Source organism: Carex rostrata, chromosome 13 (assembly GCF_964058835.1).
Source record: "Carex rostrata chromosome 13, lpCarRost1.2, whole genome shotgun sequence".
Taxonomy (NCBI): Eukaryota; Viridiplantae; Streptophyta; class Magnoliopsida; order Poales; family Cyperaceae; genus Carex; species Carex rostrata.
In genome coordinates this window covers 7,111,527-7,128,280 of record NC_135930.1, presented here as the reverse complement: position 1 = coordinate 7,128,280, position 16,754 = coordinate 7,111,527, and the positions used below count along the sequence as shown (strand labels likewise).

The 16,754-nt window shown below is 30.7% G+C and overlaps 1 protein-coding gene across 1 annotated transcript in view; it reads left to right on the top strand.

Moving 5' to 3' along the window:
* The first annotated feature begins 1,934 nt into the window (after nt 1–1,934).
* Nucleotides 1,935–16,754, top strand: part of LOC144564266 (uncharacterized) — a 77,480-nt gene continuing 62,660 nt past the window's right edge. The window contains exon 1 of the mRNA XM_078313850.1: nt 1,935–2,386. Coding sequence (XP_078169976.1) covers nt 2,008–2,386 — 379 coding nt within the window. The 5' untranslated portion in view covers nt 1,935–2,007. The remainder of the gene's footprint in view (nt 2,387–16,754) is intronic.

Here is a 16,754-nt window from a genome sequence, read left to right as displayed (position 1 = left end):
TATATGGCACAGAAAATAATTTATCCAACTTTCAACATTGTTGGGTTGACTTTGACGAATTCAAATGATAAGCCGTCCCAACATAAAAAAAAAAAAATCCCAACTGTGGTCCACACGGTAATCAAGTAATTAGAATATTGGATAAACGTAATTGACTTTGAAAAAGTTTGAGCCTTCACCAAGTCCTTTATTACATAAACATTAGGAATATTATACAAGTGCTGTTAATACTTAATTCCAAACACGAACAAACAGGGAGAAAAACAACGTCAAGATGAACCGGGTTAACAAAGTCAAAATTAACAACGTCAATCTGAGACTCTTGAGTCATTAGTTTCAGACCTTCTATTCTAAATATCCACATTAAGATCTCAATTGTTGTATCATTAATTAACAAATTCACTGATCTTCTTTTATTGGATAATAACCTCCCATTCCTCTCCTTCCAAAGCATCCAGTTGCAGTCGCGTCAAATCATTGTCCACCTTCGACCATGCCCGTATGATTTCTATACCTCCGGACACAGGAATGTTGTACACAGCCAGTAGATTACTCGAGAACGAGAAGTCATGTGCAAAAGAACAATACTAGATGATATGTTATGTTGTTTCCTCGATTCGTGCGCCACACAGGTGACATCCGGCTTTTCTTGAATCTGTATCCTCTCTGTTACTACAGAGATACTGTTCCGTAGAGTTACTAGATCTGAACCGTTTCTTTTAACTTGGCATGACTCAGCCCAAAAATACTACCCCCTATTACAACTCGAATCTCAAACCGGTTGAGATTTAATCTCAAACCGTAAAGTGAGGGTGATCCTCTACAATACTACAGAGGATACGGATTCGCTTTTCCTAGGATCCCTCTTGTAATCAGCACCTCTTGAGTAAGGATTTTGTTTGTAATAAGCTAAACAAAAACATGGAGCCTTGAGTTTCCATTACCATATGGCCTGATTTGGATTTCAATTTTGGATCCTCTATGACGCTATCATCATAATCCACGGGAAATTAAAAATAAATTAAAAATCTGAGTTAGGATTGGTGCATGTAATACCGTTTCAAATTTTGAGACTTTTAAAATCAGTAGAATTCGTTCGTACCGATCTTTCTACCAATATAAGAACTACTGTACTCTTTCTATTTCTCTCTCTTACTTTCTATTAAGAAAAATTTCCTTTTCCGTTAACATTTCAATTCGTTCAATTAAATAAAAAATAGTGTTCAACAACCCAATTAAAAACTCAAACAAGTATTGTGATTATATACTAAATTAATGAGCATGGAGATTTAGCTAGGGCTATTTGGGCAAACCCGACATGTACGTACATTACAATCAAATTATAAAGAAAAAGAGATATATAAATAGAATTATTATCTAACAAGGAATGCATTATAGAGAGGAAAACTGAGTTTGATACCAGCCTACCAGGCTGTTATTAATCCCGGGCGCATAAATTTCTCATGGGGCCCCACATGAATTATAATGATTTCAAACCAAAAAAAAAGAAAAAGAAATATAATGATGTTTTACAAAACCATAAAAAATTATGAGTTTATTTAAAATATAAAGGATATACTTCAGATCGAGAATATACAAATTTGTATTAAAAGTTAAAATCTAATCTGATCCTACTAAATACTTATATTTACATGGTTCGAATTCTCCCGCGCAGTATGTATGGCACAGAAAATAATTTCTCTAACATTGTTGGGTTGACTTTGACGAATTCAAATAAGTCCCACATAAAAAAAAATATCCCAATGGTGGTCCACACGGAAATGACACAATTGGATAAACGTAATACGTAAACATGAAAGCATGGAAGTTGGAAGTTGGAACTTGGAAGGCGCCTTAATTTGACTTTGAGAAAAAAAAAATGGAGTCTTCACCAAGTCCTTTCTTATTATTACATAAAAATTATAAGGAATATTATACAAGCGCTCCTGTTGTGTTTATATATGTGTTAAATTGTTAATTCCAAACACGAACAAACAGGGAGAAAAAATGGTACGGGCTTTTGCCATATTGCTTGAAAATGATTATCCCCACAAACCCATCATCTCTCATGCCATTATAATCCTCTTCATCGGGTGCGTAATTGGCGTTGTAATATTCAACTGCGGCAAGAAGGCGAAGAAACAGCCTCAACCGACAAGTAACATGACATATTATGGGAGCGGCGGCGGAGGTTATAATTACCCCAGCAATGCCGATGGACGAAAAGGAGGAGGTATGGGTGGTGCTGCTCTCGGGCTAGCAGCAGGAGTTGGTGTCGGTTTGGCTGCTGGCTTGGCCATCGATGCCGTTGTAGATGCTGCCAACAATGACAGCGGGGGTGGTGATGGAGGTGGTGGAGGAGATGGAGGCGGTGGAGGATGCGGCGGTGGTTGCGGCGGCGGTTGCGGCGGTGGTTGCGGAGGGGGTTAGACTTTATTCAATTAATGGAAATATATACACCATGGACATAATTCGGTACACGTAACACTATACACATCCGTCTCATTCCTTTTGCTTCAATTATTTGAATATGTTATGTAAACTTTGGTTGTCATTTTTTTTATATGTTATTGTACAGTTGTAAATGAGTAAAGTGAGTCGTTGATTCTGTGTAGTGTTCTGCCTTATGATTATATAAACGGGACTGTTGTAAAAGAACTGGGTACTGTGTAATGTTTCAAATTATAAATATAATAAATTTTTGTGATATGATTTAATATTGATGTAATTTGAAAATAGTCTGCAGGTTACATTATATATATAAATTTATTTGGACATAAAGCATATCTAATCTAGATAGTTCAATATATATCTATTAGAATTTTAATTATTGCACTGAAAATAAAACAAAGTATGTTTGAAAGCATATATAATTTTATTTTAGAAAATAAAATCATTATATACGAACTGCTATATATACATGTACATTCCAAATTCAAAATTTCTAATATTTGTTTAATCAATTTATAGTTCTAAAATGTAAATATTATCTCTAAATACTAAAACTTAAATATATATTGGTAAAATTCTAAATATAAAATTAGATATTACCGCTAGCATATAATTTTAAGGACATCATCCTTACAAAAAAAAAAAAAAAAAAAAATCGATTAATTATGTACTTTGAACTACAAGTTTTAGTTTAAAACCAGCTAGCTACTCAGTTTTGACAAATTAAACTAATTGTCTCTGGTAGTTTTTTTTAAGGTTGGCGGCGAATTACTGCCAACAAATATAGTAATAAAAAAAAAGTTTAATTACAGAGTCCTGGCTTAGAACACCACAGCAATATTTACAAATTGTACTGAACACTGAACTAGTAAAATAACAGAAATAAAATGGCCTAGCTAGCCCCAATTGCTGCTAGGAGAGCACAAAAAGGACCTGTACGGTATATTAATCTTGACAATTCTGTTACACATTGCGTATCCAAAGCATGATATCTAGAACTGTATCATCGATCAAATATTGCGCCATTTTCTCTTGTTTTGTTTGTAAACAATATCTCCTGTTACTTTTCTCTTGTTCTTCTCTTGATGCACTAATTAATCTAGTTTAATGCCAATCAATCAAAATTTACGACCTGGCAGCAAATCTGTCATTTTCGACTGAATTGCCATACAATATCAAAGTACTTGCCAAATATTGTCTTAGTGGCCTTTATTATAAATTTCATGATAAGACTCACATAAAAAAAATTCTCAATCGTGGTCCACATGAGAATTAATCACACAGCAATTAATATATAATTGGATAAACGTAAATGAAAGGCACTTTAAGCCAGTTGACTTCTGAAAATGTGTAGAAGCAATTAGTCGGTCAGATTTTTTATTGATATGCCAATAAATCATATTTATTTATAGAAAAATTTGAACCATTTATATATACAAAATTTGAGCTCTAATAGTTTATTTATTTTTAATATATACAATTTTTTTTATATATATACAAACTAATTTTTTTTTTGAGGCTCCTATAATTTTGGGGCCCGGAGCGGTTGCCCTGGCTGCACAGTCTCAGGGTCGGGCCTGCTATGGAGCTAGCAGCAGGAGCTGGCGTCGGCCTGACTACCGGTTTGGCCATCGATGCTGTTATAGATGCTGCTAACAACGACAAACATAATGATAATGGAGGCGGAGGTGGTGGAGACGGAGGTGGCGCTGGTGGAGATGGGAGCGGTGGATGTGGAGGTGGCGGCTACGGTGGTGGTTGCGGCGGTAGTTGTGGTGATTAGCCTTATTATTTTAATTAAAATAAGTATTTACTCCATGGACATGGTATACGGATCCGTATCCTCCCAGGTACCTGACTCAATACAATTGAAAAGGACGGTCAGATTTACTTTGAGCTGGTGTTTGCTCGGGATGGCTGAGGGGGGCAGTATTATTTGTACTTTGAGATTCATACCAAGTTAAAAAGAATAATTTTGAGCCATCCAATTCAATTGTACTCAGTCGGTTAACCTGAGGGGTTGTGAATTCCATGGAATACAAGGGTAAAAATGTTAACAGAGCAGTTTTAGCTTCATGCAGCGCATGAACCATATGTAATGCTATTTTGATTCTATGGTTTCTACTTTCTACACTGCATGAATCCAAAACTGCTGTGTATTTTGAACTACATCATTTTATCTATGCGCATGTAAAAAATTATAGTATTTCAATTTTATTTTGGTTATCATCTTGAACTTGTAAAAATGTATATTAATGTGGATAATTTTTAGACGTTGATTTTTAACTTATTGATTCACATAAAAGCAAAATTAAAATGTAATATTTTTTTTATGAGTACATAGAGAAAATAACATAGATCATATTCTAATGGTTTTATTTTGACGTTTAAGTTTTAAACTTTGAGTTATTTAAGTTTTTAAAAATAGAAGAATGATAGAGGCACAACAAATGAAGGCATTTGAACCCTCCCCATATACAAATTTGTTATTTACCCAACAAGAATCTAAATTATTTATGTGGAAAAAAAAAACACTAATTTAATGGAATATCCATACAATTGATGTCAATTGCACGAGTATCCCATATAAATGTTGTATTTGATTACCCATGCTAATGTAATTTTGACAATTAATATATAATAAGTAACATATTTTTGCATAATTTTTCAAATTCTAAATTAATTCAAATTATTCAAAATAATAATTGGATTGTTATTTTGAAATCTTAATACTACATGATCCTGGTGCACTACCGGGTCTCTGGTAACCCGGTTCATCTTGATGCGGTGACATCTTTTATTAGTCTATTAGACCTAAAAATAACGAAAATTTAATAGGCAATTATGGGTTGGCTTGTTTTTCTGAAGCGAGACATTCGGTGATATTTGGGCCTATAGAAGGCTTTAATAATAATTTTTTTTTTTTGAAAATATTCAAAGAAGCTGCAAAGTTGTGAGGGGGATTTGAACTCTCGACCTTTGGGTACAACAACTCTATGACTTATTTCTAGCCAATTGTGCTACCTCTCCTTTCTCGGTTTTAATAATAATTAAATAAGCTTTTTAGGCAATTGGTACTGTTACAAGTGGGACAAGAAAACGGATAATAATTAAATTTTAGTGCATGTGGAGTGTAGGATAAAGATTTTAACAGAGAGGTTTTTACTTCATAAAGCGCAAAACCATATGTAGTTCAGTTTTGATTCCATAGTATGTGCGCTGTATGAAGTCAAAACTACTCTGTTAATATCTTTACCCTGTAGTGTAGGGGAACAGAAACAGGAAAGAAAACAAATCGTCGTGCAACGGTGAGAAAGAATTCATAGGACCTTAAATAACTCAAATTTTGAGTTTAGATATGGATGGTCAAATTTATTTCAACACAAATATTAAAGAAGCTTCGTCGTGTATTCTACTTCAAACCGGATTGATATGAGTTTCTGATCAGACAATCATCTAAACTCAAAATTTGAATTACTTCTGAATCCGAACTAGGTGAGAAATGGTTTCTTGCATATTTAGCGGTGATAATGGTTAAATTAAAATAACTGCCACAAACTAAATTTGTAAAATTTTGCAGAGATATTGTAACTACTTTTAGTTGTCTCACTTTAATTACCCGTATCGGAAAATATTTTTATTTGTATGAAAATACTGTTATGTGATTTTATTGTCTTAGCTAAACTGAAATTATCTGAGTATGGTGTTAGATTTGAAATTTTTTACAAAGTGTCATTCTTTTTCAAAACATAGAACAAAATATCATTCTTTAAATTTTTTTAACAAAATATCCTTGTGAGATTTTAGATGAACAGCTACCATGGCTGGCACTAAGATAAGAAATAATAAATTGATAGTATGAACAAAAAAAGCAGAATCTATTATTCATAGAAATTATTTAAAATTATATAGGAAAAGGAGATGAAATTTATGGAGATTTTGATCATGAACACTTGTAAATTCTATGCATTAACATGAATCCACAATAATTTATCGGATTTTGAACAATATAATTCTCACAAACATAAAATATCTAGCATGGAAGATGCAACCATTTCGTAAACACAACGAAATAATACTTCAACTTGATTTAAAAGCGGTTTCTCTTACTTATTTAATCCATTTTTTTTCTTAATAAAACAAATCTTTGATATGAAATAATATGACTGCAGGAATATGACCTATTTGTATTATCCATAATCTGGTACGTCAGTAAATATCAAATGAACGGATTAAATTTAGTATGTTATTATTATTGAAAAATCAAATTAATTGAAACAGTTATTAATTGACACTTAAAAGTCTCAAAACTTTATTTTGATAACACTAAGAGACAAAACTTCCGATCATTTATATTGCCACTTTAATTTAAAATTTAATCTAACAATATCAAGCCACATGACTACACAAAATGACACAATAAATTTGGCTTCAATAAGACTTTAATTTCAAATTTTGAGTAGGTAAAAAAGCCAAATCATTGTTCGGTACCTTCTATACCTTCTATGAGATTAAAATTCCTATATAATTTTAAAATAATTTCTATAAATAAAAAAATTCAGACAAAAAAGCGCCAATATCAAGAGATGTTGTAAAAGAGGAAGGAGTATGACTAATATAACATTAGTGTCATTTCAGTATATATAACACCAACTCTAAAATCTATCAAATCGAGTTCAAATGGTGAATCCAAACCGTTCAAACTAATTTACTTTATAAGTGATGAATTTACATGCAAACTTTTTTATATTTTCAAGTTATTTTAGTATCAAATCAAGCGGCAAAAAAATTGAAAAATGAATGTATTAAAATTAATTTAAAAACTCACACATTTGACCGCTTGACTTGATATCAAATAAACTCAAAAACTTATAAATTTTACATGTAAACGCACAACTAATGAAGTAGATCGGTTTGAATGGTTTGGATTCACCATTTGAACTCAATTTGATAGGTTTTGGAGTTGGTGTTATATAGACTGAAATGACACTGATGTTATATTAACCATACTCAAGAGGAAGTGAGAAGGGAAACTGTAAAAAATTCTCTGAAATTCAATTATTTTCCAAAGCAAAGCAAAGCAAAAAAAAGAACTTTACCAAATCATTTATCACAATTAATTCCTACAGATATTCAAAGCACCACATGACGCATGAATGAAATATGTCGTCACTTACTCATAAGATATATTCAGTGTTTTAAAATGCGATTTTGTTCATGCATGCGAAAAACCACTGCATATTGCATATACGGATTTGTATGCGAAAGTACATATGCAGTTTTATTATATTTTGTTAAAGAAATATAGATAAAATAAAACTAATTTATATCTAAATACTACTTTAGTCTAGTGATTTGTACTCTTTACCACATTATAAAAGTTATAGATTCTATTTTTCTCTATCGTAAAATAATTTTTCCAATGTATTGTACATCAGGGAATAAGGGGACTCGTATGCCAGTCGTATAGTTTATTTTGGGCTTAGATCATTTTCTAGGGAAAACAAAGAGGTATAAAAGAATGGGTGTAAAATTAAGGGAAGGGAAATGTTTACTTTAGTGGGTCCATGGAGTTATTTTGATAAAAAAATTGAAAAGAGGGTATTTTGAGAGACTTTTTTTCAAAGCAGTTCATTTTGTAAAATATCCCATTCTACTATTCTATCAGATATCTTATGGAATAATCGGTCACTTTCACGTGGCATCAATTTTCTAACTTTGAACTATTGATGTTGATAATCACTCCGAACAATGCAACTAAAGATAATGACCTTCTTTAAAGTTAATACTATTTCATGTTCAATTATGAAATAACTAGAATATATTTGGTTATTCTTTTTTATAAATTATAATACTTTACGGTTTTCCTTCTTAATTATAAACTAATAATAATTTCTTACTTCATTTTTTACATTTCTCTTGTATGAAATAAAAAAGTTTTATCAATTGTAATATTTATGAAAAAAATATTTTCCTAAAAAAATAAAATAAAGCATACATACATGACATATCGAACATCGCATTTATTATGAATATTTAACCAAATGCCTATACATATTTTTTAGAAAAATTCATTTTAAAAATTTAAAAACCATAAACCATAAATATTTTTAAATTTATAATAGCAATAACCTAGGGCATTATGGTCAATTCATACTTTAAATTGAGAATTTCATAGTGAATTAAATAACTATTTATGGGTCAATTACTAATCTTTGGTCTAGTAGCAACAAGGCAAATACTAGATTGAAAGATCGTAAGTTTGAAACCTAGATAGAGAATTCTTTATAAACTAATGAAAGTTGTTAGGTTAGATCCTCCATCTTTTTATCGCAAAAAAAAAAAAAAATCAAGGATCATTGCCATTCGTTGCATAATTGAGAGAGTGATATCAAAATTAGAAGGGGGAATTTCACATATACTCCTAAAAAACTTTAAAATTACGTATTTTCCCTTAAATTTTTTGAAATCATATATTTCCGTCTCTAAAATTCAAAAACTCACATATTACCCATTTTATTGTCTTTTATATTAAAACTCACTCTAAATTTATAAAATACCTATTTTATCCTTCATGAAAAGTATAAAACACCCCCATCGAACTCAATTTTGAATTTGAAGGATTACTCTTGTCCTTTATCGACCGATCCGCGCACATCGCAATAGGATTATTGCATGTTCGCTTCAAAGTTCGTGCTGATCTAGTCCGCACATATCTCAAAGCAATTTTGATCCGTGTGCATCGCGTTAAGATCTGTGCACATTGCTTCAATATTCGTGTGTGTTCGTTTCAAGATTTGTACTGATCTAGCGCACACAGATCTTAAAATAATTTAGATGGTAGAGGAACCTTTAGATTGAAATTGGAGTCAGATGGGCATTTTATGTTTTTTAATAAATGGGTAAAATAGTTAATTTTAATATAAGGGGTAAATATGTAAGTTTTTGAAGTTTAGAGGGGATATGTAATTTTAAAATTTAGAGAGGGGAATACGTAATTTTGAAATTTTTGAGGGATATACGTGAAATTCCTCCAAATTAGAAATTTGCAATCCTATTTGTCAGACTTCAAAAGTTTGGAGACCTCTGTATTGTAACCTCATTCAATAATTATAATTGTCATTTAATACTGTATCAAGTTTTGTAGTACTTTTTAGTTTTTACACACAAAAGGACATATAATATAAATCACATTTAAAAAAAAATGAGTTTCCGAACTAAAATAAAGATTGATGATATTTATTTCATGAATTACAAAGACAGAATCATATTCATCACTCTGCAAAATCACCAATACTATTCGTTGAACTAGGTGTAAAATACATTTTTACGAGAAAAACTTCTGTTATGTGTGAATCCGTATCACCTCAGGTACCTGAGGTGCAAGTGTTAAATCTGGACCGTTCTTTTCACCTGACACGAATTTCAAAGCAGACCCCCTATAGCTTTAATAGGCACCGGATTTAATTTGAATCAGTTGAGATTAATCTAGGCCGTCTGTTTTGTTAGATTGTACCTCAGGTAACTAAGGGGACATGGACTCGTTGTGTGGCAAAACATTAATTCCATTATCTTTTCTTTTTCCAATCTTTAACAACTGTAATTGGTATCCCTCAATTTTAGATATTCGATTTTTCTTTTTCAATTAAACTTTTTTAAGAATCAATTGTATTCTCTGATAACATTAAATGTAGGTAAAGTATATCCTCATCATAGACCATATCAAATTCAACATTATAGCCTCATTTATGGAGGCTTGGGGTGACGAGGATGGCATAAACATACATAAAGGAATTCAAACTATAGAAACCAGCTAAGAAGGCACATAATAACATGAGCAACCAGCTAAGAAGGCACATAATAACATGAGCAAAGCTAGGGTGTGATGTGCTCACAAGAGAGTTTGGTGAGCATAACTCCAAAAGTATATTAGATCGGCTTCAAACGACTAATTTAAACCGTTGAAATCCATATACTTCATAAGTGATGCATATACATGTAAAATTTTGAAAGTTTCGAATTCATTTGCTACAAAGTCAAGTGATCAAAGAGATGAACATTTTATAAGTTTTTTTTTTTATATTCATTTTTCATTATTTATTTGACTGCTTGACTTTGTAGCAAATAAATTCAAAATTTTCAAAATTTTGCATATACGTGCATTACTCATGAAGTAGATGGATTTTAACGGTTTGAACTTATAATTTAATATCGATTTGATATACTTTTGAAGTTGTGCTTACCAAATTATCTTGGTGAGTGCATCACACTCTAGCTTTGCTCTAATAACATCACATTATTTCTTACCATAACAGAAAAGTTACTGCAATGCCCATTGAAGGCATCAAGGGTTGGAATTACTTGAAGTTGGAGACACAGAAACAACACCTTTTCTCTTGCAGCAATACCTTAATTAATTTCCTGAGGTACCCTTGGAGTGACCACATTACTTTCTTTTGAAACGCAATGCAACAGCCGATATCTTAGGAGGAAGAGGAATCAATAATATAACAAAATCTTTGTTTTTAAAACATGACATATATGCTCTTTTATTCTACAATCGAAATTGGCTATGACTAACAAATAATATGTGAATAAATAGAGATTTTCTTCCAACTTTTATTTCCATTTAATAACATGAACCGATCTAAAGCTAATTCAAAGAGTGTTTAGTCACTCCTATAATTTTAAATATTTTAATTTTATATATTAAATTTTAATTGAATTTTTTTATAAAAAAAATTATATAGTGTAGCTTCTTTAAATATTAAATGTGTGTTTGTAGCCTTGTTGTTGTGGAGATTTAGATTTAAATCAACTGTAAAAATACTCTCAAGTTCAAATTCTTTATCCTAAGCAAAATAAACAACAAGAAACTTTACCAACTTGATTTATCACAATTTCTACAAATCTTCAAAACACCACATGATGCATGAATGAGATATGTCTTTACTCGACGATATATTATATTCTAATTTTAGACATTGCAAAAAGGGGAATCCGCTCGGTTGATTTGTTGGATTTGCTTTCCTTCAAAATATTTTCCTCTGAACCTTTTGGAAACTTTCAACTTGCGAACAATTCCATCGTCAAACTTTGCTGTGTACCAATAAAAATATAGAACCAAAATATATATTGGATGATGCGTCAACATCTTTTAATGCTATTGCATGACTTCTTGACATGCTTCTACAAGTAATACATAAATCCAAATCAAACATAGATTTTTATAATAAAAAAGTTAAATGAAATGGGAACATGTTGTTTAACTTGAAATACATAAAAATAATATTTCAATCAGATTTTGAACATACAATTTTTTACATGGCGCGGACCATTTTTTAGAAATCAAATAAAAATTGTTCATTAATAATTTTTATAACACAATTAGTTATGGCATTTTTTTTTCTTAGAATGAGACTATGTACTCGCATATATATTCATACTCTGAATTCATATCTTTACTTTCAAAATTCAATAGTCGATACGAACATTGAATGTAATCTCCATATAAAAATGAACTTAGAGACCAAAATTTACATTTTTATATGAAAAGATGGTAAATTTTGTTATAAAAAAATATAAAATTTGATACTCAAATAATTTTTTATATAAAAATCAAATTGAATAGTTTGGATCAATTGTTTAAAAAATTAAATACGAAGATATAGATTCATAACACTAATTTATATGTATATTGTAAAATACTATAGTCTAGCCAACTACAGAAGACTTGAACTCTTCCACTAATTCAAAATTCCAAAATTCCAAAAGAAAAAAAACTTACTATATTGCAGAGGGAGAATTTTTTTATCTGTAGAAAACATCAAAAAGGAGAGAGAGAGAGAGAGAGAGATCAAAGGAGTACAAATGAATTTAAATGAATAGAAAGATCGCTATATATTTTACTGATTTTATTTTTAAACATAGAAATGGGTTCGGATTCTCTATGGTTTCATTAAATAAGGAGCATAACATAATAATGGCTTACTTTTTTTTTTTTTTTTGCATTTTTCATGTATAACAGTATAAATAACAAGGTCTTACCCATTTTAATTATTTATGAAAATATATATGTTCAATAAAAATATAATTAAGAGTGCAGCTACGAAATATATTAATTTGTAATCGGTCTGTGTTATTAATCTACATATATGTTTTCAAAATTTAAACAAGATTTGAATTGGTTATGATATTTATATGAAAATATATTGGATGTCAACAAGTTCGGCCTAGGTGCAGACACCCAGGGCGATGGCCCAGGGCCTCAAATTCAAAGGGGCCCAAAATAATATATAATTTGTATATATTAAAAATAAATTAATCTATATATATTAAAAATAAATAAAATATTAAGACTTAAAGTTTTCTATAATAAGTATAATTTATTGACATATTAATAAAAAATTTGTAGATATAATTAAAGATTTCAAATTTTTCTCTCACATCTAAAAATCTTGAGGGCCGATCTTAAATGTCAAATTTCTCCATATCCCTCAAAATAACTATATAAGACATAAAATGTAAGAAAGGTTTGGATAATCGAATACTCTGATAACATTAATTAAATGTAAGTAATGTTTTACACTGTGTTGCTATGTCGCCGCACAAAGAACTCTTAAATCATTTGTCGCGATATTTATATGAACTCTTGGAAACAAGTACGGCATTGCTAGCTGCAAATCTGATTCATTTCGGTTATATGACTGTCGTCCGAGACAGGTTCGTTTGTTCTTTAACTTGTATTCTAAATAATATAGCTTTTAAAACTTTTTTTTTTTTTGTAAAGGTTGGATGTCAAGTCACCCAACTATTTAATATCATGCATTATTATTATGACAAATAATTTCCTTCAACCGGGTTTCGAACTCATGACCTCCATGTGGGAGACCATGTGCCTTTACTACTAGACCAAAGGCTAGTTCCCAGCTTTTAAACTTGATTGGTAATAATCCGGCCATTTTTATTAATACCTCCAAAAAAAAGTTAATTTTAAAAATAACCCCCCGCATTGGATTTTTTTTCATCAATGACTCGATTGCTGGGCCCACGGGCGGCCCAAAAAAGTCACCAGACCGCCCCCTACAGAGGCGGGCCACACCCCTACCAAATCGCCCCCCTGCAGGGGCGGGCCATACCTCTAGCAGACTACCCGGGCCAGGGGCTGTCCACTAGGAGTCCAGGCGGTCCTCTTTTTTTTTTTTTTAGAGATCGTAATATTTTGAAGTGATGTCATAACTCTTTATAACTTTGATTTGGTTTGTCAGTTGGATATCACAAGTTTAAAGATAACACTAATTAAGGACTTGGCATTGATTCAAAAATTTTCAACCTCTGATAGCTTGTTGATTTTCTTCTCTTTATTTTTTGGTACTAAAACAGTAGTTTAGAGCTACTAAAATATATTAAAATCTCAAATTAGATCTTTGTCCATGCACAATGCACCCTAGACTGACAACTGGTATGGTACCAAATCCAAACCCAGCAGCCAAGCACTAAAAACATCAAATTTGACCTCTTCTGGTAAATCAACTAGTCTGGACTGATACAGGAACTAAACTGCAAAAGTGATTACACTGGCATGTAGAGCATTCAAAAATACATAGAATTGACAAATTTCAATTTATTTGGATTTTTCTACAATTAGTTATGAATTTCCAAAGTTCGGTTTTTGAAAAAACTTTAAACATCCATAACTTTGGCTAGGAAAGTCGGATTTGCACATATGATTAGTTTTCAGAAAGGGGGGGGATGAGACGGATCTGAATATCACCCCGGGGGTTACCCCCGAGTATCAAAAGCATCAGATTTAAAAAAAAATATCGTTTAGTGCCTCAAAAATTCAGTTTAAGTTTTTGGTAGGTATACAACGATCGGTATTTTGTTTATAAACGTCGTTTGGGTTTTTTTTTATAAACTTATTTTTTTAATAATATATGTATATATATTATGTAATATATGTATATGTATATATAATATAATACATGTATATATATGTATATATAATGAAGTTTAAGTTTAAGTTGTAAAAATGGTACATGAGGAGGGTTAAAATGCCTCCATTTTTTGTGCCTCCACCATGTCTCCATTTTTTAAAACTTTAATAACTCAAAATTTAAAACTTAAAAGTTAAAATAAAACCGTTAGACATGATCTATGTTATTTTCTCTATTTACTCATAAAAAATTATCATATTTCAATTTTGTTTGTATGTGAATCAATAAGTTAAAAAATCAACGTCTAGAAATTATCCACATTAGTATGTTTTTTTACAAACTCTTGATGACAATCCACATAAAATTGAAATGTCATAATTTTTTACACGTGCATAGATAAAATGATGTAGATTATATCCAATGGTTTTATTTTGACTTTTAATTTTTAAATTTTGAATTATTAAAATTTAAAAAAATGGAGGCATTTTAACCCTCTTCATGGTATATATAATACATGTATATATATATATATATATATATATAATAATAATAATAATAATAATCATCATCATAAATAATCGACCGATTAGTCAGGAAAATCCGTGATAGTTTGATTGCTGCCAACGACTAATTATCAGCCGGTTAATCAGTCTAAATAGTCGCTTTTTACAACACTGATTTAAAGTATCATTATTTGTTCTTCTAAAAAAAAGTATCTTTATTCTCAAAAGTTTTTGGAAGTACATTACTATTTGTGAATCATGTACTAAAGATTTTTTTTTAAATAAATTAGTTTTTTCATTACTTGATCAAAATTAAAGTGTAAGATACCTTACAATATTTTTGGGAGTCATTTAATCAAATGTTAGACTACAAGAAGCAACAAGCCCTTTTTTCTATTGTATAATGGTAGCTTTCTTGATATGTTTTATGTTTGGTTCAAATTAACAAATAACACAAGATTATGCATATGTTCGTCAAACAGATCGCATGTTATACTCGTGCTATTTGTAAAGATGAGATCAGCTTAATTTGAAAATAAGGTTGGCCGAACCCGATAATTACGACGAGAGAGATCTACCATTGAAAATTTAAATAATCCATTTCTAAGAATTTTTTTTAATTAATATTGGCAGGTCCTGTTTAATTTTTACTCTGATCCATCTAACCTAGTTGCATTCAAGGGCAATATTCATTTTCTTCATAAAATTATTAAGATTCTCTTAAAAAAAACAGAGAGGACCGCCCCTGGCCCGGGCGGTCTGCTAGAGGTGTGGCCCACCCCTGCAGGGGGTGGTCTGGTGGCTTTTTTTGGGCTGCCCATGGGCCCAACGGTCAGGGCATTTATGAAAAGAAATCCAATAAGGAGTTATTTTTAAAATTAACTTGTTTTTGGGGGCATTAATAAAAATGGCCGGTAATAATCATCAAGATTTGACCCTATTATATTAGGGAATTACACCTATACCACTAAAAACTATGAAATTACGTATTTCCTAGGAGTGTCAATGTACTCTTTTATTCATTTATCCGATCCATACCGTATTCGATAAGACGGGTATGCGTAAGATTGTTTTTTTGTAAATTTATCGGGTACTGATACGAGTAAAGATTTTTTTCGTTATCTAAACGGTAAGGTTACAGATAAAGTCTATTTTGTACCTGTTATCTGACCGAATAATTATAAAAAAAAATTATATATATTAAAAAGCAATGACTATTAATTCTTCAAGTATTTTTGAGAGTTATGTTACGCTTAATTAACTATTAAAATACGTAAATAACTTTCAGCAAATTCCAATAAAGTTTAAACATTCAATACACGTATATAATTTGTGAAATGAATGTGTTTTAATATATTATCTAGTAAATAATAATTTTTTATTATAATAGCATTATTTGTTATTAACTCGCTATTGTTTTGTTATCCGACAACCATAATGGGTAAGGGTAGGGTATGAGTAAGTTAATTCGTAGCGCGTAAGGATAGAGTACGGGTAAGAACAATTTGTAATGGGTACATATATGAAAATACTTTCACCCGACTCTTACCGTACCGATTGACACCCCTATATTCCCCCTCCAAATTCTATAATTATATATTTACCATAAAAAATTCTAATAACTCATATATTTATCCAATTAATTGAAAAATAAAATGAATTAGATATAATTTTATATGAAATACAATTAAGCACTCCTTTTCCTTTTTTTTGAACTTGGAAATCTAACGGTGCTGGTTCAGTAGTAGCTAGACCAAAATATCAGTAAAATTTAGAATGAAGAACTGCATAAGTACTTTGAAGAAGTTTTTTATAATTATTATATTGTCCTCATGTTTGTTTCTCATGACCTCTTAAAGTGTGC